The sequence below is a fragment of the Netta rufina genome (assembly GCF_964035555.1).
Source record: "Netta rufina genome assembly, chromosome: 6".
Taxonomy (NCBI): Eukaryota; Metazoa; Chordata; class Aves; order Anseriformes; family Anatidae; genus Netta; species Netta rufina.
The window spans coordinates 19,419,379-19,446,956 of NC_140129.1; the positions used below are offsets into that span (position 1 = coordinate 19,419,379).

Genomic DNA, 27,578 nt, shown 5'->3' on the forward strand with positions numbered 1-27,578 from the left:
GACGCGATAGGCGGGGCGCGGCGGGAGCCGTCCTGCCTCGCGCCGCGGCCGTTGCGCGCGCGCTGCGTGAGGCGAGTGCCGCCCGCGGCCGTTAGGGCCGGGCCGGGCCTCCGCGACCGTCAGCCCCGGCGGGGCGCCTCGGGACGGGCCCTGGCGGCGGGGCGGCAGCGCCCCCGCCGCGGGGTCTGTGAAGGGCGCACGGCTGCTCGCCCCTGCGCCGTGTTGTATGTGGTGAGGCTGAGGCGTAACGCCCCGCGGTCTGTCAGCTTCCCGGCAGCGAGACGGCGCTTCCCAAGGGGGCCGGCGGTCCCAGCGGGGCTGCAACCGTGTCACTCCCCAAGGGCTAAAGCCGCCTCAATGTTTTATTCGAGTTCTTTTTAAAGTTTTTCTTTCCCCATGTACTTGTTTATTCCGTTGTAGCAAAGTAGCTTTTCTGAGGAAAAGAATGAACTACGCAGTCCAGAATGCTGAAGTAAGTTTTTGCTGTTAAGTTTGCTGTAGAGGCATATGCAGAATATGAAAACTTGAACCATAAAAGTAGAAACGGCAATTAACAAGAATAGACTCAAAGCCCAAGGCAGATAGGAATGGTGATGTTATTTACCCCTGTTATTTACTCCGAAAAAAAAGCTTGAAAAATATATGAACTTAAAAGTTACACTATAAGAATTTTTGCCTTTAAGGAGCAAATTCCAAGAGTTCTCTGATCACAAAAAAAAAGGTGCTGCAGTCATCTCAGTGGTCCTGCATGGACATCACTAGCACAAGTGCATCGGCTGATTAGCTGCCACGGCACGATAGGCGGCCTATCATGTAGCTTATATCCAGACCACATAGCAGTTTAAAGATCAATACAATATCTTGCACTGCCTCCAAAAATGAAACAACTCGCTTTGTACAGCCACATTCCGCACCAACTGACACGTTTCATGATAGTTACTCAGTGAGGGCACTATGATAGGATTTTAACAGAAGAAAAATAGAGCTAGAAATAAGTCAAGAAACAGCATTCCTAAGCTGCCTAGTTACACCTTATGAGCATCATTACCAGCTACTCCCTGGTGAGAGGTATGTACACATCTAATTCGCAGAGCAAGTCTTTTCCTTGTTGCTAGTTCAACAACACAGTATGGTGTTTCAGGAGTTTGAATTTCATCAGGCACCACCTTACCTTATTTTTCCTCCTGGCAAGGCTTTAGGAATGCAGATACCCAACCACTGGTTCTATGACAATGATGTACAGCGTAAAGCAGTCACACGTTATGGCTGCTTCGCATACGTAACTACATGTCTGCTGGAGTGGGAGTGCTTATATGTGCCTGTAGAGAACAGCGTACTTCAGATAAAAGTAGCCATGGATGATGAGTAATTCACTATCATCTTTTCCTGAACTGTCACTGAAGGAGAGAAACAAAATGCCCCAAGTTAACCTAGTCTCACCTATCTTACGTGAGTCATATATTTCCTACTTGGGGGAATCAAAGGCCACTGTGAGAGAAAATAATGCAAACATTTGGCTTTTGTCTGTTGCTATAAGGCTGTAATTCCATATTGTAACAGCCTGAAAATGGGTTGATGGCATAAGAAAATGCAAGAATTGGATACAATGCTAGAATCGTGGTGCTGCCACCCTTGTAATTACCATGTCCTTTAGCATTATGTTGTTTCACAAATACTTGCAGATATCTGTTAGTGGTTAGGCTGGACCAGTTCCTTTTGTAGATCAGACAACAGTCATTATTTGGTAGTCTTTAATTTGTACTTAGATTTGGATTTTCTCCTTTTACTAAGGAATACAAATAACAGATTTAGGTTTGTTAGGAAGTTTATACAAATAAAACAAGAATGAATATCTCAGAAAAAGGAGAGACACTCTATATCCTAACACAGTAAACCCAAAGAATCATACTCTGCTGTTTTCAAGTCCTGTTACCAAAATAAAATGTCACTTTTTCCTCATGTATATAACTATCTTTTGTTCACATTTGGAAAATCCTCTGAAATGTTTGAGGTGACCAGTGGTGCCTTGACTTGTCCTGAGCTTTATGTTGGAAAGCAACTTCAGAGAAATCACTTTTCAGCTGGGCTCCAAAACAAAGCAAAAGACACGCTAAGGAAGCCATAACATTCATTATGCTTTTAATCGGAAGGGTGAAAGCAGCCTGTAACAGTCTATAAAACATCAGAGGTATGGTTCATTAATACATGAAACCTTATCTAGAGCAATATAGAAATATGCTTCTAGTTAAAGTATAGCAACTGGATACTTTGGGTTTAGGCTCAAACTCCTTAGACTTCCCTATTTGAGATTTTCTTAAGAGATGATTTTGTTTACAGCATTTTTTGCTGGTCAGGCTGGTACTGTTTGGGTCCTGGTCTAGTCACAAGTAGGCGTCCTTTTTTCAGCACTTGTGTTTATCTGGTCCATGGTGAGATAACTTGAAGACACAACAATAAAAAAAAAACACAAATCACTAGCTCTACAGGGGGAAAATAGTAATAATAGTTTTGTGCTAGTTTAATTCAGTGGAACAGTTTATGGTGAGACCAAATGAATGCCAATGCTGATGCCCAAGAAAGTGGAAGCGCACTTATGTGTGGCTGGGAGACTGCAGTGTGGCCACTCTGATTTAGGGTGGCTTTATGTGCTGTAGAGAACTGAATTCTTAATCATTACCACTTGCTCACTAATCCAGCAAATTCAGTGATTCTTATTTCCCTTTATGATCCTGGATCCTGGCTTATTGATCCCGTGTACTTGTGTGCTGGTCCTGGAATGCATCTGGTATCTCAGTGAGACAGCCCAGCATCCTAAAGCCAGTTAGTTTTTTTGTTTGTTTTAATCAAAGACAAAGGAAGTGGAGGAGCATGTAACTAGGAGTAGGGGCCACTTCTTGCAACAGGAGCTAAGTTATGAGGTTGCCTCAGGTAGTCTTGCTGAAACATGTCCTTAGACAAAAACAGGAGAGTGTGTAGCTTAGGTCCCATCTGTATGATTATGCCTTCTAGTGATACCTGAAGTTCTGAAACTTTGATATATATTGTCATTTGTCAGTGAGCAGCACACATTTAGAAGCTGCTCCTACATCAGTGATACAAAATGTATACAATCAGGCAAAGCTACACCAAACTGTTACAGCTCTAAGGAAAGCAAAGGCATGCTCACAGTCACTATCATATTAAACTTACTCTAGGGAAAAAATGTATCATCTTTTCCATGAAACTATGAAAGTCTCAAAAATATGAAAACTCCATCCAATTTTGAGGAAGGCTTCACTGGAAGAAAAGCATCTAAAAATAGCAGATATTGAACATGGAACACCTCCCTTATTGTCACACCATTTAGAAACAACAACAACAACAAAAACCAACCTGGAAGTCAAGCTCTTCCCATTGATATAGATTTCCTTTATGGTTGATCTCTTCTGCTCAAACTGTAAAACAACCTTAAATGGAGCACATACCCCCTACCTGAGGAATGCTTACAGCATTATGTGCTCTTTATTTGCCGAAGAAAGAAGCTAGTGCTACTTTAGGAAAAAAACAAAGCGCAGTTCTGCTCTTGCTGTATAGATTTTTTGCAATGGCAAAGAGGGAATTCTGAAACACTACTCCCAAGGCCATGCCTTCATTATGTCATTACCTGAGATTCCTTCAATTTGAGTGGGAGTCTTGTATCTGCAATGAGCTTTGAAGAACGGAAGGATTTTTTTTCCCCTTTATTCTATTTGCTTCTCTACACTGGAGAAGTGAAACTATCTTGAACATGGAAATCTGGGAATTGTTATATCAATGATCCTTTTCACACTTACTTGTACCGTTATAGGTCTAAAAGGAGGCTCCTACAGCGTCTGTAGTCTCATTTCTAGCAATGCCTGTTATGGCACAACTAACAAAGAGTGGGGTAAACAATTATTTGAATGAGTAGTTCTGAGTGCTGGTATTTGTATTATTTTTCTTTTTACACTGTAGGAAGATTTGAGTGGGACCAGCCCATTCCTACAATTTTCCCTCCAGAGATACAAGCCACTATGATGGCAGCTAGTATACCCTGCATGAGTGGGGTGGGGGCTTGCATCTATTTGTATCGCTTTGGGCAATAGCCTTCTATTTTTACTAGTTGCGCTACATTTCTAGCCTCACCGTTCCAAAAACTTCCAACTGTGTGGCTAATAGCCATTTGTATATGGAACATTTTAATAGAAAGAACTCATGGTTTGATTGAAATCTTTCTGATCCTTGGAGGAAGAACTAGCAGAGTAAAATTACTGCAAATATCGATGGCATGGGGAAAAATGCTCCATGACTTTTAGTTGATTTTTTTTTTTTTTTTTTAGAAAACAAATGTCTGCAATAGATATTTGCTTATCAGATTTTAATATTTTACCATGCTGTCTTTTTGTCAAGTTCAAATTATCTTAGCAAGCAACATCTCACAAAGCAGTAGCATTAGAAAATAATGTTATTTTCAATTTCAAAGCTGAGATTCCAAGTTTCTAGGTGATAGGCTTACAAATATAACATGTATTTCTAGTTCTAACAGTTTGACACTGATGAAATCAGGTCAGAACTGACACTGTGAGAAAAAGTAAAATGGCAAAATACACAACATCAGATTTGCAAGCCTTCTGGTGTCTGACGGTCATACAGTATGATAAAGGAGAAGCATAAAGAGCAACAAAGTCTCAGTGAGAGACAAAAAGGAATTGAAAAAATGACCTATATAAGCAGACGTAAATCCTTCGTATAGACATTATGGGCTGCTTACCCTCCTGCCGACATTGCAGAGAGAGACAATAGGTCAGTTTTGAATTGCCTAAACTGCCACATAGCAGCTTTGTGTGTTTGCTCAGAGGAGGCACGGACATTTACTGCCCAAGATACTGCCTCAGTTATATAGACCTTTATTCCCACTACTGTGGTAGTTAAACTGTCCTTCAAATCCTATAACTTCAGAAGAACTTCCTCAGTTCTGAAACTATAGGTATTTTGTTGTATTTCAAGTTATTAGCTGTTGAACTAGAAGTTTCATGGTATATGAAGTTTGTAACATTTATTTTTCAAAATACATGAGAGGGAACAGTTTGACCAAGGTTGTCAAACAAACAGTTTTTCACATCTTCATTTAACTCCTAGGATAAAGCTGGAGTTGCTCAATGTTATTCTGTATTTCTGCTCTTCACATGCATTATGTTTATGTATGTTTATTTGCAGTACATCTGTTCCTTCTGTCAATAGGAATGAATTTGGCTGGCCAGTAATTTTGTGGGAGCTAAGAGAAGCAGAGTTATGAATAACTCCTGGAATCTGTGATCCCTTGATGACTACTAAGAGAAAGCTATGGAAGAGAGGCAAGTTGTCTACCTGTATAATGACATAGGAATACAAAATTAACCAGGGAAATTTAGTTCTCTGAATTCCCAAACAGAACCTAAAGGAAGACAGGTTAAAAACACAGATGGACTCAGGAAGAGCTGGGTTGCAAAATGCATATGTACTGGTGCCTTATGGAGCATGGCAAATGGTGTAGCCATTGCAGGCAGCTGGGTACAGTAAGCCCTGCAAACTTTGAGCAGAGTTTATTTCTGGCTTTAGGAAAGAAGGACAAAGCAATTGCATAAAACTTTAAAGGACTCACCCAACATCTCTGTCACTACCTGAGACACGCACAGGGGAATAGAATTGAATGCCTTTTGCTTTGGCTAGTCCCTCATAAGGCCTTGTGTATGTGGGGCTGGCAGAAAGGCAATGTTGTTCTGCAAGGCAACATTGTCTCAGAGTGAAACCTATTTAGTTGGCCACCAGAGTTATGATGTAGCTTTTGACTTGTGATAAAGGGGAGCACTGTTATATTATCAGGCATTACAATTAGAATAAAGTTTCGTCACCAGAACTATGAAGTTTTTGAGAAGTATTCCTTTCCCATTCTTAGTGAGTTATGACATCCTCCATTCTTGCAGAGGAAACCTAGAACTATGTTTGGAACTTTAGTGCTTGGTCTCCCTGTTTGAATGTTAGTTCAAGCAGACTCACCCAGAAAGCATACAGAACTAAACTGACACATGCTACCCAAGCAGAAGTGTCAGAGGAACCACTACTGTTCTTTAGCTGTTACGTAAGAGATTACCTCTATCTGTCTGCCAAGGGAAAGGACAGTCCAGACACTTCTTTGATCACTTCAGGCAAAGTCATCATCAGGGCTAGTTTAATTTGGCGATGAATGTTTTTTCAGATAATTGGCTTAACTAACTGTAATGGATTATGGAGTATCATGCAGTCTTTCCTGGCAGCAGCACTGCAGAAGCGGTAATCTGCTGCAGGATAGCAGGATTCAAAGTTTCCATATACCAAAGTAGCTGCTTATTCATTGTCTTGGTGCCAAGAGTTATAAGATAGTTCCCAAACAGTTCAGAATATTCCCAGACCATGAAGAAACCATGCTCAGGCTAAGACAGCACTTTTACCACAAAAAAAGACCTGGACTCACTATCTCACTAACTTTCAGCAGTATCAACAACAACAACAAAAAAATCCAATAGGTTATGAAAAGATGAGTTTACCCCAAGAGGTTTCACAGCATGTCTAAGAAAAACGATTTTGTGCGTCTTTCTCAGTAGCTTCTTTTGTATCTATCCTCCACCATCAATGGAATATTAGTGTTCACCATCTCTATGATTTCATTACATTGTTCAGCCTTTTTAGGATATCCATATACCCTGTGGGTTACAACAGACAAACCTTCCCCACAACAGGTGCTAAAAAGCAGAAGCAGACCTACAAGACTCTTCTGCCTTTCTATTCTCCCCCCCATAGGGATAACAATTTATAAAGAGGGAAGCAACATTCAAACAATATAAAGGGGCAAACAGCCATCAAGTGTTTTTTTCCTTGTTAGTCCTACAGTTTCATAAGTCTTAAACTTCTTCCATCTACCTCATGAATGACTTATATGAGCTTCTGTAACACGAAAGGTGAGGCGATGTTATTATAACATCTTCAGTAGACTTACTGAGAGACACAAGTTCAGAAAACTGAATTAAAACACAGTTCTTACACTCAACTTTCCTTTTTGGCTTAACATCAACACCTGAACATGCTCAATGAAAAAAAAAAATGAAAAAACTCAAACAGCATCACTCTTCCCCTTCTACATTCAGGGATTACTACTAAACTCAGGAGAGACCTTTCATTATCATCATTAATGATTATACTAGTTTCTGATACTGCTGTAGGTGAACTACATCCTACAGACAAGATATCTTGGTAAGTAGCTTGTACTCAGGAAGTATGCTGGACAGACCAAAGAACCAGCCTTGTTACCTGTTCATGTAGCATTCAACTAAAGAGTGCGCAGGCCTACATGGATTGTAAGACCCAAGCAAAACAGCCTGAGGAAGATAAAGTTAGGAGAAATAAGACAATTACAATGTAAGTATCACATATCTTGCTATTCAGATATCTGTTAACCCTTGAGGCAAAACAGAAGGGTAAAAGAAAATTCAAACAATTGAAGTGTTACTGTATCTGAGAATCTACATTGTTTATTTCAGCAATAAGTGCTCCCAAACCTAAAGTACATTTTAAAATCTACAACACAAAAATAGAAAATATTCAAAATGCACAGAAACACAAATCACCTTTAATGTGATTAAAACGTCACATGAGTTTTTTTTTTTTTTTTTTTCCAGTTAAGTGGCAATTAAAGATGTGCTTCACAACACTGTATAGAAATTTGCAAGTTTCCTGTACAGGTAGGATCCTCATGCTTGTGCAAGTCGTTCCAGAACTCTTCGATAATCTGAAACAAGTTGTTGGAAGCTCTCTTCTAACTGTTCATGTTGCATGTTTAGGTCTATTTGGTTCAACTGATTTGTCAGCTCCTCTGGTCTTAGGCACCTTCTCATCTTGGCAAGTTCTCTCTGCTTTTTCTGAACAAAGAAACAAACAGTAGTTTGAACATAACCAGCAATTAAAAATACAGTATTTCATTGTAACTATTCCATTTCATTATTTAGTTAAGATGTCCCTAATAATAAAGAACATGCCTACTGATTAGGTCTAATGTTACATTACTAGAATTTATGGCATGAAAAACTAGATTGTAGAAAACATGACCACAATATTCAGTTCTGTGTTGTCATTAATCAAGCAATTAAAAAAATATATGCATTATGTATGCCTGGTATCTCATCAGTAAGTATTTCCCATGCTCACGGAATCATCAAGTTTGTTAAAAGAAAATTCCCTCAATTTTGGTTTTCCCATCAGTCTCAAGATCAAAGCCCCTCTATACTCTATTTAACTTCACACTTCTCTCTCAAAGGAAAATTTGTTCGATTTTGATGACTGATGCTGAGGGTCAGGAAGTGGGAGCTGAAACCATGGTAAATTATAAGTGGGTAAGATCTGAGAAACTTTGGTATTCTCCCACAGATCCCATAGATATATAAACTTCAGTTCAGAAAAGGAGAAGGTTCTGTACGGGAGTCCTGATGAGGCCTCCAAGTACATCTTTGGCCAACATTCAAGAAACATTTCCTTGTAGAAAGGATGACAAAAGCAACATAATTGCTTGAGTTTTAGATTTATATTTGCTCTATCCAGTCAACATCTAGTTATATTTGAAAGCAATTATGGCTAACAATGAGTAAGATACTCAAAATGTGAGAGTCACCCAAGTAAAATTAGACATGAGAACCCTTCTGAGCAACAAGTTTGTCAGTAGAAAAACTAAAACCTCTCTATTCTAGAACTAACTGCAAGTCTGCTTAATTAACAGAAATATCTAGGTATATTATAATCTAATTTAAATTTGAGACATCTAGAAGTTTCATATCCCAGTAGTTGGTACATGGAGTATAGCAAGAACAATTCTGCTAATAATGTATAAGAAAAAGCAGAACTTCTACTTGCTATTTATTGAATGCTCTGCATTGGCTTTGTAGGACAAATAGAGAACTCTAACCCCAGGTAAGCACATTTTGTTTTTGAATAAAGATACTCTTCACTAAATAGATTTTACACTGTCACATACAGCAATGGCTTTACAGAGCAGAAGAAAAAGTCCCCTGTTCTACAGAAACTAGCTCCCTACTACTTGACTAATCAAAGCTTAAAAAACATTTGTCGAAGCATAAAATATTTAGGCTGTAGCCTTTTCTGTGTAGAATATTTGATAACACCAAATTTCACAAGCTGTTCACTCTCTTGATTACCAGGAAGAAGGTGTAAAATACAAGTACCACTACTACTAAATTAAGGTAGTGGAAACTTATTCTACATTTGGACAGCACCATCCAAATGAAGTTATCAAGGGCTTTATACAAAAAAGTAGCATTAAGAATGCTGTAATATTGCCAATTATTTACGAAAAGCTACTTTCCTCCTCCAAATTACCACATATTGACAGTTTAGTTGCAGTTCTGGAAAGGCTTTTTAATTTTTTTTTTTTTTTAAACAAGAACATGATTAAACAGTGCTTCCAAAAAAGTTTAAAGTCAGTGTACTAACCTAAGAGTCAGCCAACACCCCTTCCTTGATTACATTCTTTTGAAAAGAACTACTGGTGAAAAATTAAATGGAATACTCTTAAATTAAAAAAGAATATTCTAAAATTTTAGAGGACCAATACTATGTATCTTGCAATACAAAAATCTGTATAACTTTTTGTTCTTCATGTATTTATTACATGCAAAGATTCAAGTTGAAATGATTGTTAGAAGCAATAGAACTGAAGATGCCTACGGAATTTTGGATTTACCCCACAGGACTTCAGTGCTGAATGAATGAATTGGAACCAGTCCTGTTAGATGGAAAATCATGGCCTTCTCTGTAGTGGACACTGAGTGAAATTTAGCAAATGAGACAAGACACTCATGAAAGAATAGAAAGTGTTTTGATTAAGATCCTGTCACTCAGCATGACATGGCGTTATCTCCAGATCAGCGAAGTGTTTAATGCAGTGCTGGGTTCTCATTTCTGCTAACAGCCTCCCTAAGTCCAACATGAGTACAATCAGAGTTCTGCTATTTTGATATAACAGGGCAAGTGCTGCTTTAGGAAGGCTTGCAAGCTAATCAAGATAATTCTGATACTTCGCCAAACTTTTCCAACCAGGTTTTGGTTTGCTCAGTGAGTATGTAATTGCAGAGAAGCTAACAAGCTAGTCACAGCAATAAACCTAGGTTCATCTGTGGTCTTTTATCTCTTAATACAGATACTGATGTGATTAGCAATGACAATATATACATATATGTGTCTCAGATGGTTAGTTAATGCAACACAGGCCACCTATATTGAAGGTCCTTAGAAGCATATTTAGTAGGAGCTATGAAAGTTACTTCACACTAAGCTCAATAGTTGCTTGAACTTAACTTCTGAGATTACTTTATATTCATCTGCATGGAGTCTTATGTTGACATGGACATTTTACTTATAACTAGGTGCTTTGTTAGACCTTGTTAACAAGTAAAACAAGCATCTAAACTATATCTCATCTTCTGTGTAAATGTGCTATGACATTTACCTCCAACTTCGTGGTTTAAGATGTTCTTAACCTTTTCAAGAAATTCACTTTTTTTTTCACCCTTAAGTCTATCTGAACGTAATGTCACCTTTAGAGCTAGATACCATAAGCTCAACAACAACTTAATGCTGGAATTGAGCAAGAAGCAGGAGACAAACAAGACCTTTAGCAGAGTCATGAACAAATGTTCTCTGCATCTGTGTACATGTCAGTTGATCACTGCATAACTAATAGTAGTTGATTGGCAACATAATTAGCATCAGCCACATTTATGGAAATTAAAGTAAAATCAAGTATAATTAGCCTTGAAATTATGATACTTAAGTCATATGCACCTTATAGGGGCCAATCAGTCTTCTTTTAACGTCCAACCGATAGCTTCTGGACTGTTCTGCATCACCCATATCTGTTGCACGCAACCGTAGAATTTCATAAACTCGTCTTGTGTGTTGCTAATGAACAGAAAGAATAGAGATGTCCAAATAAAAAGGTCAGTTAACAGAACTCTAATATGACAGTATTTATCCACTTTGAGTAACTCCTCAGCTTATCGGACACCAGTCAGAGGCACTGATGAAGCCTATCAGCCTGATCCTCCTCACCAGTGGGTTAGATGAATAAATATTAGTTATTTCCCTGTTTCTTCCACACAGCCAGTGTCTGATCTCTCAAAATGCTGTACCAGCCACCGAGATGCTTCACTGACCTGCAGCAAATGAGCAGCAAAAAGTCCAGAGGCCATAGTCCAAAATGGCTTCAAAGAACTGAGAACTAGATTGCCATTAAGCAATTTATTACTACACAGTATCTCCTGTACTGATCTTAATAATCTTGACATACCTACTACTCTTCACAAAGCTATCTGGAAGTTCTAAACATGAGAAAGAAACAATATTTAAGTTTCCTGTTTCCTAGGAAGAGAATGGAAGACTAATTGTTTCTAATAGAAATTTGAAGTGATTCTGGAACACTGATCAGCTAAGGTCACATTTGGGAAGGAAACAAGATTTGTGTTGCTACTATATTACTACTAACTGCTGCAATATTAAAACTGAATTCAAGATCAAGCATTCCTTTGCTGAGCAACAGAATAAGACAGTTTTCTACATGTGTAGAGATACCATTAAAAAAATAAAAAATTATTTATTCTCTAAGGTTTAAGATCTCATACACAGAAGGCTGCAGATGTACTTCCCTTACCCAGGACATACGATTTTTCTGAATGTGAATACAGCTTGTCCCCGTTGCATGCTGTAACACTCATTCAATGTTTTCACAAAACTATACTCAAATATTTGAGTTAAGCAACTCTGCCTCTTCACTAGTATACTCAGCAATCACTCACTGTGAAGATTACCAGTGAATTTAATTGTTAAATTTAACTATTTAGATCTCTAAATGTTTAGAGCTGCCTTAGGAGTTGCTTGCTACTTTAGTGTTCCGCATTCCCAAAACAATGGCTCTTTGTATAGATATACTTGCAAAAAAATGGAAGCTGATACCTGAAAAATCGGCAACTTTCTAATTCTATTACATCAACAACGTCAGTAGGAAAAAAAAAGGCATTTCAAACCATGAGCTATGTACCTCTCTTTGAGATAGATCCTAGAAATCTGTTAAAATATGCTGGAATATGCAAATTCCAAGTCTCCACATCTATGTTTAAATTGCCCTTCTACTAGCTTCATAAGAATAAGTCCAACTACAACAGTTCTTATTTAATACCTTATTTATTTTCAACTTCTGTTGAGCTTCCATCACCATTTCTTGACTGAAGCCTTGCATTAAGTTTCCTGGTGAAAAGCAAAGCAAGTCTTGACAGAGTTTTACAAGAACAAAGTCCCTTAGCTTTATGTAGTTTTCAGATGGATCTTCAGCTAGAAAGAATGCACATAAGAGCACATCATTAATATAGACATTATTTGTTGCTACACCTCCGGTATGTAGTTACAAGGACTGTGAAAGACAAAACCAGATACAGTATTCATCACTATATAAACAACCGTGCTTAATTGTAAGAACTGCTATTAAAGTTATAGGTGTATGACGTTTATTCTGCAAAAGAAATTGGAGAAGCTGTACTGAAATTAATTTATTCCATTCCTTTTCACCCAAATTAGTTAAAAGTTGAGATCATTTCTATACAGAAATAGAAATTATATAGATAATTTCTAGCAATATATATTTCACTTGTCAGCTAGGATGACATGTTATAACCAGGACAAAATATTCATTGCAAAAGTGAAACTCTGAAATATTTTAAAGCATTATTTCCTCCAGGAAATTTAAATTTTAACTTTTCTGAAAAGAGGAAAAGGCTTTACTTAATTTTACTAAGTATTCTGGCCACATATCACAGTTGTGGAGCCAGACTTTCTCATAAAAATGACAATATATAATTTTGTAAAATATTCCATAATTTGAGTGCCAAAGAGAATATTTCTTTATGGAAAAAAGCAGGACAAAGCCTACAATTAAAAGTTACTTTAGAACAAATTTATACTGTTTGCTACAACTCCGCATTTAAGGCACTGAGCCATGAAACATGTCAAATGATTTATTCAGTGTTAAGAATTTGTTTATCCTCAGTTATAAAAGCTACGTACAGCTTTATAGTATTAGCAGGAAAAGAGATAATAAAAATACCACTCTATGAACAAGACTTTGTGTTGCACAGAGGAAGTTGTGCTACCCTAGGTTCCTATTAACTGGATTCAAATTACCAGGTGGATTACTTTGTGTTAGGATTATCCTGCAGTGGTACATGAAGAAAGCAAATATTCTGTTGCGTTTTAATTATTTTTTTGGGGAGGTGGAGGACTATTTTTTAAACTAAGACCTAAAATGAGTTCTGAGATGCACCTACAGTTGGATAGCCGATTCGAGTTTGAACTGTGTTTCTTCCTACACTGGTCTTGAAACCACAAGACAGATATCATATTTGTAGCCAATTTTCATGCTATATTTTTTCAGGTGTATATACCCATTATATTTATCTTCCATAAAAATTTTATTTTTATGTATGATGCACACACCTCTGACACGATGGATGCATTCAGCTACCAATACATGCTTCTGAAGCACAAGTCCTGTACAAATTTTTAGTCTGTTAAACTTTTACCTGCACAAATATTAATATGCTATTTTAGATTTTTGTCAGTTTTGAGTTTTGGCTAATAGGAGTAAATTGAACAAGAAATTTGACAAAGCTTGATCTCCTGGCAAATTCAGCTGCGTATCTCACAATAAAATGGCTAATTAGCTGGTAATCCGTGCATGCTAGGGATTGAATTTTCCTGGTGTGCTGTTCTCTAAGTAAAGGATTTAGGGAGCTACATTATATACAGTTCTATAAAACAGGGTACTATTAATCCTGAACTGAGCTAAAGCTAAATCTTCAAAAGGCCATTTAATTCTGACAAGTGAACATGAAAGTTGGTTTGTGGGCTAGCAATCTGTGAATGCTACAAGTTGTGTTATTGAACAGGTGAACTTAGTTAAAAATTTAACACAGACCTGTTATATCAAGTACTGTAGGAGAAGACATATAGTATCTATGAACTGTTTCAAGAAGCTGAGCACCATGGCCTTCTCCTTGGAATGGTGGCAAGATCAGCATCTGGCTATAGACAAAGGAATGCATTGATATTTCAGTTCAAATGCATGCATTTGCAAACATTATATTATAAAGACTTAAAAACTAAGTGGTATTTCATTTTTCATTGAAGTACATGTAGCAATCTTAATTTTAAACCATAATTCTTATGGAGTCTTAGAATTGCTAAATATTCAAGAACTTGTTTGAGATTCCCTCTGCTTCAAGAAGGGAACAATGAAATAAATCAGTGCATAGCCAGCTAATAATGGGGATTTTTTTAAACAAATCAACACCATTATAAACAAGTATTGGGAACTTCAGCAGTTCCCTCTTCTGAAATAAAAGGCAAGGCACGAGTTACGCCGCCAATTACCTTACACGTGGCCGGGTTTTGTCTGGGTACACATAGTAATTATAGACTGTCATGTAGCCTACGGTCGCAAAGAGCGTAGCTCCATCCTTATTATACTTCTCAAATCTGCAGATAAAACAGAAAGCCAAGCAGGTCAATTACAGTCGCGCTCCCATGCAGTGTCCATTTTCTTTTCCATTCTCCAACTGAATTTTCAGTGTCAGCAAGCTACTCTGTGAGGGCCCAATGGGTACACCTGCTATGTTCTGAATGTACAATTCACTTAATTGGTGTGCAGCAACTTGGATAAATCAGACCTCTTTGCAGCACTTCAGTGCACTTGCCTATTATAAAGATGAATAGGTGGCAAGTAAAAGAAAACACAGGCAAAGCTCATTTTACTGTTTAAGCCTACATTCAGGGCTCTAACGGACAACAGCATTTAATTCAGCTCTATTCTCAAGGTTTCCCAAAGCATAATGGAGCAAAACTCAAGCCTGATAAACAATGGTTTTTCTTTCCTGGGAAAAATATCATTATACTGCTCCAATAATTGGCCAGCCACAATTAAAATGCAGGCTTTGTGGAGGTAATAAGGTCCACTGTTGCTTTAGAACTGTACTTACACTAGAAAGTAGTTCCATCTTTCATCATCTACATCAATAAAGCTAGCAGTTTCAATAAACCACATCAAGAACGTCTGAAGCCTTTCATGATATTCTCGAAAGCCTGGACATGTCATGTCAGCCTAGGGAAAAAGCCAGGAGAAGTCAGGTGAAGCCTATCACAGATGTAAGAGGAAAGAAAATCTGCAAAACCTAATTAAATTCTCCAGTACAAAAAGAACATGATCGTAATTAATAAACTGGTCAAATGATAGCATTTATATACTACAGTTGAAACATTACACAAAGTTCCTCACTTCAAAATAAACTAAGCTGTCAGCCTGAGATGTTTCACTTATTTTTCATACCTTATATATCTGATAAGTTATGTCTTCACCAGCTTCCTCGTTATGAACAGAATACGTGTGTAGCAGCATTCCAAAGGGCTTGAAGTTGACCTCCTTTTCCAGCAGAGAGACAAAGTCATCTGTGTTTGTACAAAAACCAGGAGGAATGATTTCTCTAATTTTACTTTCAACATCATCTGCCTGGGGAATACAAAAGGGGTCAGGATCAGAGGAAGATTAAAAAAAGACCAAGTTATCACTGTGCTAATAGAGATGAATATAAAAAGAGGTGCTATGGCCTATCAGCAATTTCAAAGAAAAAAAAGGCAAGGAAGCGCTCCTGTTGTTCAACAGTGACCTCCCAGCAGACAAAGGACTGAAGAGATACAGGAAGGTCACAGTCCAGCCCCCATCAGTATCCAAAAACTAGTAGTTACATCATAAGTTTCTGAACATTTTTATGGACAGTTAAGGGACTGTTACATTTATCCAAGAAAAATCCAAGAGCATTGATAGCTATTCTAATAAAAGCATTGTGTGAAGGAATACCACAAATGGCAAGACAAGGAAGGAGGCTATAAATTCAGTCACATGGAAAGAACACTTCTCTTGTTTTTCCTACTTTGTTGGATGCAACACATTTATTTCTGAAAGAGCAGTAAAATCAGAAGCCAAGACTTTTCATCCCACAAGTCTCTAAGTCCGCGGCACATAGCCTTATGGAGCTGGGGCTCCCAAACAAGCAGCTTAAGAGGTATTAGGTGGTGCTGAACTGAGTGGAGAAAAAAGGAACAAAGACTAAAACCAGTAGCCCCCAAACAAGAAAGTGACAGCTAGCACACACTTGCATTCTTATGTCTCGCTGCTTGAAATGCCTGTCTATAGTCAGCTGCAAACTACATTACAAACTCAGAAGACAAACATCCTGCATCCTAGTCAAAGAACACTTTGAAAACAAAGTTGATAAAATAATAAAATATTATTTAGGGATCCTGACAGCATATCCAACCTGTAAAATCTAACACCGGGGAGGAAAGAAATATTCTAACACCAAAACTAAATTCAGAGATTAAAATTACGCTTTTCAGTTAACCAAACTGAAAGTTAGAGACTATCAGCTGAGCAGACTTCATAATCCTTTTCAGATCCCAAAAAGACCACTTGATTGAATACATTTACTACTTCTTTTTAACCATGAATATTTGATGAAGTTTCACAATAACGTATTACTGCTTCTCACCAGGCAATAAAACTTAATGAATTGGTCTCAACTTAACAAAACCGTACTCCTCAATACAACCCCTAAAAGCCTGACATTACATTCAACAAAATGAGCTTACATTCAATTCAAACTTTGCTCTGGACAATGAATCCAGGTTTTTACTTAATGGAGTTTGCCGTGAGTTCAGCTGTAATGTTTGTATTGTATCTATTTCCACAAGGACTTACACAAGAACACTTTGTGTTAACTTACTAAGCAGCTCTTTCACACCGTTTACATGCATGATGGGTATTAGTTCAAAACCAAGACCCTTGCTACTTAGCATTCAAAACAGGGAAATTAAGATGCTTAGAACAAAATACACTACAAAAGGCTAATACAACATGCTACTAATTCCTGTCCTTTCAACCATCCTCCCTTAAGTAGAAGCAATGCACCTGCAAATGAATAGCACTTTATCATTCAGTTACATTTTTAGTGTAGAGAAAGATGGATGTGGTTCAGCACAAACAAGTTTTATTCTTAATGGTTTGGTACTACCAACATTTATATTTATATTTGTAGAGAGCTCTATTAAGCAATTAAGATATAGCGCTACAGTACTCGGTGTAACAACCCAGTTAAAACATCTACAGTCTTTACATCTATTTCATTCTCAAAACAAAAGACCTTTTCTGTTCATCCTAAAGTAATACTGGTTTAACATATTTTCTTTACATTTGCTAATGTAAATGCATAACACAGAATTAACTGTGTTTTGCAGAATCATGGAATTATAGGCATTAACAAGAATGAGTATTTGTATGAGCACAATATTTCAGAAACACTCATTTCTTGTCAAACTGTGTAAGTGCATTATTTACACAGATCTTAAGTATACACTGGTGATAAACTTGTAGGAATCCTCACCTAAGAATCTCTACTGGCTTTCATTTTGCACATCTGCAAAAAACATGTAAAAACCCTCTAGAATTAAAACAGGAATTCCAAGTGTTAGATCAATAACAGACCATGTGGATGATACATAAAAAGGGACAAACATGCAGTAAGAAGTTTGATATGTCACGTTTAAAAAAAACTGCTCCCCTCACTTTCATAAGATTCATCTATCATTGACAGAAGAGAAACCTTCACCTGCTGAAAGCACATAAGATAACGCATCTTAAATCTACATGACCACAATATATTTTTACCTATTGCTTCCCTAAGGTTCTCTCCACTTGAAACGAAGCCTGACTATCTGAGAAATGAAAGAAACTATATCATCTGTTACTTTTAGGGTTAATATCATCTCCATTTCTTACAGAAGGAAATCCCAGTATCCTCAGTTTGAGTGGTGACATACATGTAAGTTTAAGTGTTCCAATTTTCAGTTAGTGAGTCCTGAGTTATTGGAGTCTGGAAATACCAATAGCATACAAAAAATTTGATTTATTAATACCTGTAGCTGTTTAGAGATGTACCCATTACATAATAGGCACTTTAAAAAAAACTTCTCAGAAGTTTTATCAAGTAGTTACTGAGGTTTGTTTACTGCCTTTCCCTTGTGTATTTATTTGACATTGGTGAGAGGCTTCTTTTATCGAAGCAAGGCACTTTTATCTTACCAATTTGCAAGGATTTACACAGAACAATTTCTGTAAGGAAAAACAATCCTGTTGGCTACTGTAGCAATGTTAAGCACAGACAAATCATTTCAGAGTGCAAAAACCCTTGCTGACTTACAAGACTCGTTGAGCTTATGGTTCACGCAAGTGCTACCTGTAATGTATTGCCTTCATATGCAAACCCTGTGAGATGATGGGGAATACAGTATGGACTTTGTAACTAGACTTGATTTGTAGTAGGACTACTTAAGTGGGCAATGTAGTTAAGCGTACATTATATTCAACTCTGAATACTTCTTAAAAAAGAAATTACAGTTGTACTAATAGACAATTATAACGTTTGTGTATCACTTTGATGTTATTTCGAAGTGTCTTCACTTAAAATAATTACAGAAATGTATTTGAAAGCCAAATTTTTCTATCAGTTATAAATATTAATTCTAGCAGGGAGCAATAGAGTGATCTGTTGTATTAACTAAAAAAGTATGTCTAATATTAAAATTGCACTCATTAACTTGTGTTAAAGCAAATATATTAGACTAGCTGCAAAGCTAGATAATATATTGATAGTAAGACTGTTTTACAAGTTAGTGAAATACTTTCCTTCACTCCATCATGAAATCCAAAAGAAAAGGAGGTTCCTTCAACAGCTACAAATCTGAAAGCTACTAGCAATTCAGAAGTCAATGCTATTCATATTTACCCTAGAAGAAAGCAGCCTCTGTTCAAGTATTTAAAAGAATCAACTCCACCCAAGGAATAAATTTTGTTCATTATCATTAAATGAAGCGCTAACCAAGAACATACTTCTATTCAAAATATGATTATACTTTGCTGAGCCTTCCTCACTAACATTGGATATATAGGTCCATCTTCAGGGAAACAATATTAAGATGCATAAATATACTTGAAGTTCTGGCTACTGGCATTTCAGGATCTTTTACCTAATGTTTAAAGATGTTGGAGAAACAGCAAACTGTATTCAGGCAAATATTTCAGTCAGTCCCTAGCAGGCAGAGATAGTAGCAGCTGCTGAAGCAATAACAGTAACAAACTTCCTATCAGAGAATAAAGTCACCTGCTGTTGAAAGGGCTTGTGTGTGGATAACATGTAAATAACTTGACACCGCATTAAAGCTCACTTTTAACCAGTTTGTTCAAGGCACAGACTGCTGTCCTTTCCAGAAGGCTATTTGCAGCAGAAAGATTAGCAATCATGCATAGTATATGGTTCATATCTTAATATTAGTATCCCAAATGAGCTAAGCAACTAGTTTACTTAAATACACGGTAATATGCATGTAAATTAACAACCTCCTTATTTTCAAATATGAACATGTTTTCAGAGATTAATGTAGTGTTACTAATGCTAAATAAATGGCAGAACGAGACTGTTGACCACCACGTCTTTTTTCCTTACTAAGGTTTAGATATAGCCATATGAGCAGTTTATTAGGACACAATGTGTTAATACCAAAGGAAGCACAGCGAAAATGCTTCAGTCAAAGTCTGTAAGCATTCTAGGAAAAGAGTATATGGAAGTCTAGCTCAAACAGATAGTATTTTGTCCCCACCTCAGTCCCTTAAACAACTGGAAGAATAATTCAGTAGAGGCAATGCTGGGCTTGAAAAAAGCCAGGATTCTGAGTGATCAGAAAAGCTGCAGTGTTAGCCTAAGGCATGAGATACATGTACCTTTTTTACTTTGCTTGTACTTCTAGAAAAGTAAAGCAGCTTTGTTACTTGCACAGAAAACAGCATGTGAGTAAAAGAGGTATTGTGGTTGGGATTCCCACTGTGACACGATTGTGAAATTATATTAGTGAAAGGCTGGACAGAGAGGTGGTCTGTTTGATTTTAATATGGCTATTACTTAGCCAACAGGCTTTCCTTTTTTTATTTATTTCTAAAAACTTATGAAGATTGAAGGATATGACCTTTCACTTCTAAGATATATTGCCCTAGCCTCAGAAATATTTCAAAATACAAAAGTATATTTCCAGGGACTTAGCCTGCTGAACTTCGTATATTTAACACAAGTGCAGAGCAAGGAAGGACATATCTATAGAACTTGCATTCCACTATCTTTTTCTTTAGAAAAACAGGCTTTCCCTTGAAAGCACTGAAATAAGTTCTGATGAATTTGAAAATTTAAAATACATTTTATAAAATAATTTAAATACAGCTTCAAATCAGAAAGATGCTTACTCTTAGAAAAGAGAACAGCTTTTCTCAGGCAGAGTAATTTGAAGTCAGTGCAAATGTATAACCACACCACAGAATATTATGAAGATTCACCTATAACCTCATCAGTAGCTCTTCTCAAAAGAGAATTTTTTCTTCCCTATAACTAAGCAAAACTCAGATGATATGAAGTTTTCTTGATGCATTAAAATCCACTCTGAAAAAAATCAGTTCTTCTTACTGGATTCTCTTCAATATGAAGAAAACCACTAGTCCTCCTGGAGGCGTCTAACATAAAAATTGACTTGCCTTTTTTTTTTTTTGTGGAATTAGGCTTGGCATTAGTACCTCATGTTTGACTAATGTTTGGCACATTTTTGATGGCAGTACTGAAGTCAAAGGAAGAGCAATAAGAAAACGTACAGCAAACATTAGTTTTTTTTATTTTAGGTTAGTATAATAGGAAGCTTTTTTTTTTTTAATGTAACTCATGTTTGGGTGGGTAATTACTAAACCTTGAATTTTGTCCATATCCCATTAAACCTTCCCAATAAATACAGGTTTGGCTCTGTCTTTACCTCCACACAGTCAAACTTCTCATTAACTTTAGATGTATATTCGATGCGGAAGAGTGTTGATAGGTTACCAGCAATATAGTACAAGAGGATCTTCAGTCCCTTGTAGCCAAAGGCAACTTCACTGAGGAAGGAAAAAAAACACATTCAGGAGATCTAAATTAATTTCATAGCAGAATAATCACAATACAGCACTTTCACTTATCACATTAAATTCACATCCTCTTTCCCAGCGAGGTATTCTGAAGACTCCTTATAGGAAAATAGGAATCAAACTGCATGTATCTCTCTCTAGAGAAAGAATGCCTTACACTACTTTTATTAGTTATTTTGCTCCTCTAGTGCAGAAATAGAACATGTCCTTGGACTCAGTAAGACAGTGCCTATACATTTACTGGGATAGCTCACAAAAGAATACCTGAGATAACTAATATTGTATCTATGTTTCTAAATGTTAACGTCATTAGCATTTATTTATTAATACCAACTAATATCATTTACTAAAACTTAAGCTTGCAGTGTAGCAGTCTAACATTTTGGAACACTACTGCAAGTTACTGTATAAAACACAAATAGATAATGGATCATAACAATAAGTGTTTCCGGTTGAAAGTTGCTATATACTGATCTGACTTAATTAGAATCAAGTAAATACAAAAAGGTATGAACTAGAGATGCTTTTTTTTAATACACTTTAAAACAATGTGAGTTGTCTGAATATAAATACTACATTGTTTTAAATCTAGAGAATTTATTTTCAGACAAAAAAAAAAAAAGGAATGCAGAAAATTGTTATGTTCACAGAGAAACATTAGCATCTTTCCTTGGTTATTTTAACTGAGCTTTTTCCTTTATGGTAGTACATTTCTAATTTAAAGTTTGAATTGCCAGAACAATAATTTGTATGTTAGCTATACTGACAGGTCGGAGAGTTCTCCCATTACTAAAAGCACAATTATTTACAGTGATCGCTGCAGTAGATGTGCAATAGTGCAACTAATTTTACTACAATTACTATAGGTAGCACGTAGTACTTAGAACGCTCTTTAAAGGAACTGAAAGTTAAAACAAATTGTTTTAAGTAGACAACAGATATGTGCATATATTTTCCTTTAACATTTTTTTTTTTAGAAGCTTTAACTTTTTTTTTTTTTTTTTTTTTAAAGCTACAGCCAGACTGTTCACTATTGCTCTTCTGATATTAAATGACATTCTAGCACTAGGGACATAGTGGCTAGCTTCCCTACTCAAGTTAGAATACTTGAAAAACAATTAAATGCCATTTTAAAACAGTTTCTGTATCTCCTGAATATTTAACTGCTTAGATGTATACATATTATGGAAAACAAACACCTGAGTTCAACAGTTATCAATGATCTATAACAGCCAAGAATGTGAGTTTAAGTTAATACTTGGGTCTTTTTCACTAAAAATTGCTACATTGTAGTAAAAAATAAACTGGTACACTGTTGACAGATACCTTTTTGGCATTCATTACTGTGAAAGTTTTAACGAAGAATTATTAATTCTTGCAAATTCTACAGATTACCTGAATGCAATAACCACTGAAACAAGAAATTCTGTCTGCACAGTCAGGCATTTTGTCCCCTGCTAGTATCTTAGGAGTAGCACATAAAATGACTACAAGGCCCTAACTCCACATGCTAAACACGAAGGCCATTATTTAACTATACAGTCATAAAACTGAAGTACTGTGTGTCATTTTAAATAGTTTGGTATAGTAGTATTTCCTGTTCTCTAGCAATTAGGAAACAACCTCCCCCTTACAGACCTACTAATTTTACTCTGAATACTTCAACTTACTCATCTCCAAATACTTGATGGCTATACTCTGGATTAAATGTTGTGTTGTCATCTTCCAAATCCTCAGGAAAGCGAACTGAGAAGAAAAAATGCGCATGACCAAGTCATCAGTTTGTTCATACAGAGATGCCGTGCTAGATGTTTATGTATTCTTTCACTATAAACAGCTTTATTTATGAGCCTATGTTAAGCTGACATACAAATGAAATAAATACATCTTGTGAAAATTAGATGCACATTATTTCCTCAAATCAGTAAGCACAATAAAATGGAGAAATTACTGCAGATATATGCACATTCAGACATATATACATACAGTTTCATACACATATATATCCTGACTGTTACTGCCTTTTACCCCCTCTTGAACACTGAGTACACTAGCCAGATGGATATTCCTACACTAAACAAGACCAATCATGTAATCAAAGCTGCCTTCTCATTTTGCTGTTCTTCTCTCATATGTAGTTCAGAACATTGTAAGGAGGTCTTCAGAGAGTGGTGAATGGAAGAAAATGTTCACGTGCATTAACGTTGATGTTAAAATTTTTAAGAATCAACACGGATACATTCAAAACAATTGCACTAATACAATAGTGGTATTTGCATCAAAATTACAAAAATAACTAGTGATCATCTCCCCATGACTTTTTTCCAGAGAGCTAAACAGTTGAGATAAAGTAGCAAAACAAAATAAAAAGCAAAAATAGAGCAATTCTGAAATATCACCATGGATCAAATGAAGACCTAAAAGATGACAGTGTGCTTTTATTTGCACATGAGAAACGCATGATTTTTTTCCTCTTCCCAAATGGTATTAGCTTGTAAAGTCTCATCTTTTCTCTTAATATAGTTTGCATATGGGACATCTACACTCACCAACACAAAAAAGGCAACTGAATATATTAGGAGAGATAAGGCTATGAGTAACAATTAAAAAGCCTCTAGCAGTCTCCCTGAAAACTCATAAGTAACTCCTCAGATTTCTAGACCAAATTCACTCAGATAGTTCTTGTTATTTCTCATCCTTTCCTTGGGTTTTAGAAAGACAGAAGAGGAAATGTAAAACATTATATACAGTCCCAAAATGATTATTTCAAATACTGTTTAAGTGCAAGAGAAACGTTTTAAAATTATAGTGGCCTAAAGAATTAAGTACGTGGGTTAGAATGACATTGTGGCTCACAAGGCTAAACTTATTATGCATTAAAAATAATATTAAACTTTATGGAACAGACTGTTAGTGGTAGCTCTAAAGAGTGCTTAACAGGTTCAATATTTTTATTTTCTTAATAAGTGATGCTATTTATTCTGTTCAATGAAACAAAATGACCTATTCTCTTCTTAAGAAATTACTGCTACAAGTAAGACAGTTTCAGATATAAGTGAATCTATCAAGATTTCAGTAATTCTGCTTCTATTATGGATGTCCTAGTATAGTAAGTTAGATATATAAAGCTACTAGCAGTCCACTTCATTAAAAATGGCTTGTGTAATCTAGATGAGGGGGCAACAAAAAACACAACAACACAGCACTTTTTAGCTTTCTTTCCTTTGTTTACAATTTCCTCCAAAAAAATACGAAGGGGAAAGATGTAAAATAAAAATACTTAATTAGAAATTTGTAACTCTTAACAAGATGAGCTCTGCTGCTAAGGTCACCATTAAAACAACAGACACTGAGGACTACATCATAGCATATGGATTGGAGAAGAAGAAACTGAAAGAACATACTGAATACTTAAAGAAAAATAAGGTAGGAAAACTCCAACGCACTCTAGTAATACGTTAAGAAATTGCAGATAACATTATGATGCAGGGACAGGCCTGAGTTTCTATAGCTGTACTTAACTGCACTAGACTCAGCAAAATTAGGCTAGTATTAGACCGTGTTCCTATTCTTGTGTTTGTATATTTACATTAACAGGTACATATATAAAAACTGTGTGGATTTCATTATAAGAAAGTTTCTTAATTCAAATGCACAGGACTTAAAAACAGACATTACCTAGTTTTAGCTGAATCGCTTCATTTGTGTTACATTTGTATTCAGCCAGCTTCTTCTCCATAGCAGTAAGTCCTGAAGAAAAAGATTTTAAAAATGGTTTAGATGTGCACAATCTGCATCACTATTATTCAACAAATATGTTTAGAGAAAGGTTCTCAAGCACGGAAAGAACCACAATACAAAAACACCAAAGATACTGAACAAGTAGAAAAATCCCCAAACAGTACGCACTCCAAATGTAAAAGGAATGTCGAGGTTTCTAAAACACTTTTCTGGAACTACAAACAAGAACTAGAAAACAGACCAGAAGTATCTTTCTCTTTAGTTTCTGAGAACGAAGGGGACAATATAACATAAATATGTTGAATATAAAGTATTTAAAAGTCACCACTAATAGAACACATTACAAAGCAACAGGTAAAAAGCTTAAGAATTCAGTCTGACAAATGTTTCTTTTCAAGAACACATGCATGCGCACATCAGTATTTCAAGACACCTAGTTCATCCCAATTCTAATTTCTTATTACAGCTCTGGAGAGCAGGTGTGCGCTGAAGCCTCATACCAGAGTAAAGCTCTATTGGACATGCATTGCTAAGCTCATCATTGCAGCTCTCTAAGAGATAGCGCCTCTTGTCATCTATCTATGTGAGTTGTAGTCAAATGTAATGCCCTGCCAGAGGACTTAAAGTGTACTTTTATGGGAGAACACCTTATTTCCTGTAAACATTGCCACTTCCTTTAAGAGGCAAAACAAATCTGTTCTCATAATAATCACACCTTTCAAAAAAATTCATGTCACCTCCTATAAGCATGCTTTGGTTTACAGATATTTAACTATTCAAAAACTACACAAAACACAGTGAGTAAGTGCAGAGTATGGTTGACTGTTACAAGTTTCACATCCCCATCAACCTCTACCCCAAGCAGTAGAACCATATTGGAACACACAAATGTCAAACACATAAACAAGAAACACTGCAGAGACTGTTGGCTCAACCACTGAAACAGAAGCAAGAAACATTCACCATTCACACCCTACCTGCCAGTTTTCTTATTGGGACTTAAGGAAACATTCTTCTGCAAATGGATAAAGAGGAGCCAAGTTCTGTGCCTGAGATCTTAAAAGAGTATTTTCCCCCCTAAACATCAGAGCTCCCAGCTGGCTAAAGAGTCTTTGCTAACACAGGATTTTGATGCAAATCCATTTACTGAAAGCTTCAAATGGCACTAACAAAGATTCCTGCATTTCATCCAGTAAAAGATCACTTAAAAAGTGATTATGGAAAGAACATTTTTGGTAAGCTCTTTTCCCCCAAAAAAACAGAATTTGAACAAACAAGTACTATCATGTAGAGATGTGCAGACGTGCCTCTAAATGTTACATTACAGACCTGTCTTGATATCTGTATAAAACCAGAAAAATGAATTTCCTTCTTACAGGCTGAGGACTCAACAAGGATTTCAAAATAAGTAAGTCACATGGAAGGAATACTTTTTCACCCAACAACGTAATTAGAGACAGGTGGTCTCAAAATAAAAGAACAGACCTAAAGCTGAAAAGCACACATTGGCTGCTTTGGAAAAGTAAAGTTTGTAACATTAAGACTTCATTTCAGAACACAACACCCCTCTCGTACATGTTAGTTTTTTATTGTTCCTACTTTTTAAAGGCTTTGTTGTTTTTTGCCTTAAGACTAGCAAACCTGTTCTCTTTTCCGCACTAAGAAGTGTTTTCCAAATGACAGGCAGACACTGTATTTGAACAGCAGTAAACAGACTGAAAAACAAAGCTGGTGACAGACTGTCAGCCAGGAAGAACAAAGTTACAATACACTCCTTTCAGCTTCTCAGTTTTTTTCAGAAGTGTTTGCATACACGGGTGTAGAACATACCACCCCCAAGCCCCACGCGTTATGTCACGCGGCCAGTTGTTTACCCAGCAGCTATAGGTGCTACAGGGGAAGATGACACCCCAAAACCTCCAGCACACCCACGACGCACCTCTCTCAGCTACCCTTCTGTACCTCAGCACACCTTCTGGCTCCTATTCTCTACCTCACTTCTGCGCCTTTTCATTATCCCCCAAACAGCTGCTCTTGGGCTGGGGCAGCTACACCCAGCAACGCCCCAGCCGCCCCCTGTCCCAGCGGGGCCGAGGACGGCGAGGCGAGGGCAGCCGCAGCCCCCGGCAGCGCGCAGAGCGCCGCGTCCCCTGCTGCCGCCAGCGCCATCACGGCGCTCCCCTGCAGCCCCGAGCTCCCCGCGGGCGGCTTACAGCGCAACGGCGGCTCCGCGACGAGCCGCCCGCCCTCCCACCCTCCCTAACGGCCGGCCCGTACCGGCCATCCCTAACGGCCATCCCTACCGGCCAGCCGCTGTCCCCCCCGCTGCCCCCCGCCGCGCCTCACCCGCCATTTCGGAGCGGGACAGGACGAACCAGCCCGCGCGCCCACCCGCCGGAAGTGAGAACACGCGCCCCCGCTCCTTCTTCCGCTTCCGGCCGCAAGCACAGCTGGTGCAGGCAGAGGCGCGGGGCTCGCGCGCATGCCCGCTGGCCACACCCCGCGGCGGCAGCCTTTGGGAAGGGCGTGCGCGCCGCGTCTCATTTGCATAGACCCGCCCCCTGCCGGCCCGGCGCGGGCTGCACGGGCCGGGCGGGCGCACGCTCAGTGCTGCTGGGCTCGCGCCTGCCCCGTCAGCGTCCGCGGCGCCCTGAAGGCGCTGAGAATA

General features: G+C 37.5%; 1 protein-coding gene across 2 annotated transcripts; it reads right to left on the reverse strand.

Moving 5' to 3' along the window:
* Positions 1 to 7,619: 7,619 nt before the first annotated feature.
* On the reverse strand, positions 7,620 to 27,345 carry HAT1 (histone acetyltransferase 1). 2 transcript variants are annotated; one of them, XM_084288798.1, is made up of 12 exons: positions 27,257 to 27,298; positions 25,888 to 25,925; positions 24,848 to 24,919; positions 22,840 to 22,915; positions 21,019 to 21,139; positions 15,449 to 15,628; positions 15,102 to 15,223; positions 14,497 to 14,601; positions 14,042 to 14,148; positions 12,251 to 12,402; positions 10,861 to 10,977; positions 7,620 to 7,928 (listed from the first exon to the last, which is right to left on the reverse strand). In XM_084288798.1, the coding sequence occupies exons 3-12, from the start codon at positions 24,906 to 24,908 to the stop codon at positions 7,761 to 7,763; spliced, it is 1,209 nt and encodes a 402-aa protein (XP_084144924.1). In that variant the 5' UTR covers positions 24,909 to 24,919; positions 25,888 to 25,925; positions 27,257 to 27,298; the 3' UTR covers positions 7,620 to 7,760. The 2 variants fall into 2 exon arrangements, with proteins under 2 accessions (XP_084144924.1, XP_084144923.1); XM_084288797.1 differs by lacking the exon at positions 25,888 to 25,925 and having other exon boundaries at positions 27,257 to 27,345.
* Positions 27,346 to 27,578: the final 233 nt, after the last annotated feature.

Coding starts and splice junctions, on each gene's coding strand:
- HAT1 (XM_084288797.1), bottom strand. Junction 15,224..15,448: donor TAACTTATCAGATATATAAG/GTATGAAAAATA, acceptor CTTTTTCCCTAG/GCTGACATGACATGTCCAGG. Junction 7,929..10,860: donor GACTGATTGGCCCCTATAAG/GTGCATATGACT, acceptor TTCTTTGTTCAG/AAAAAGCAGAGAGAACTTGC.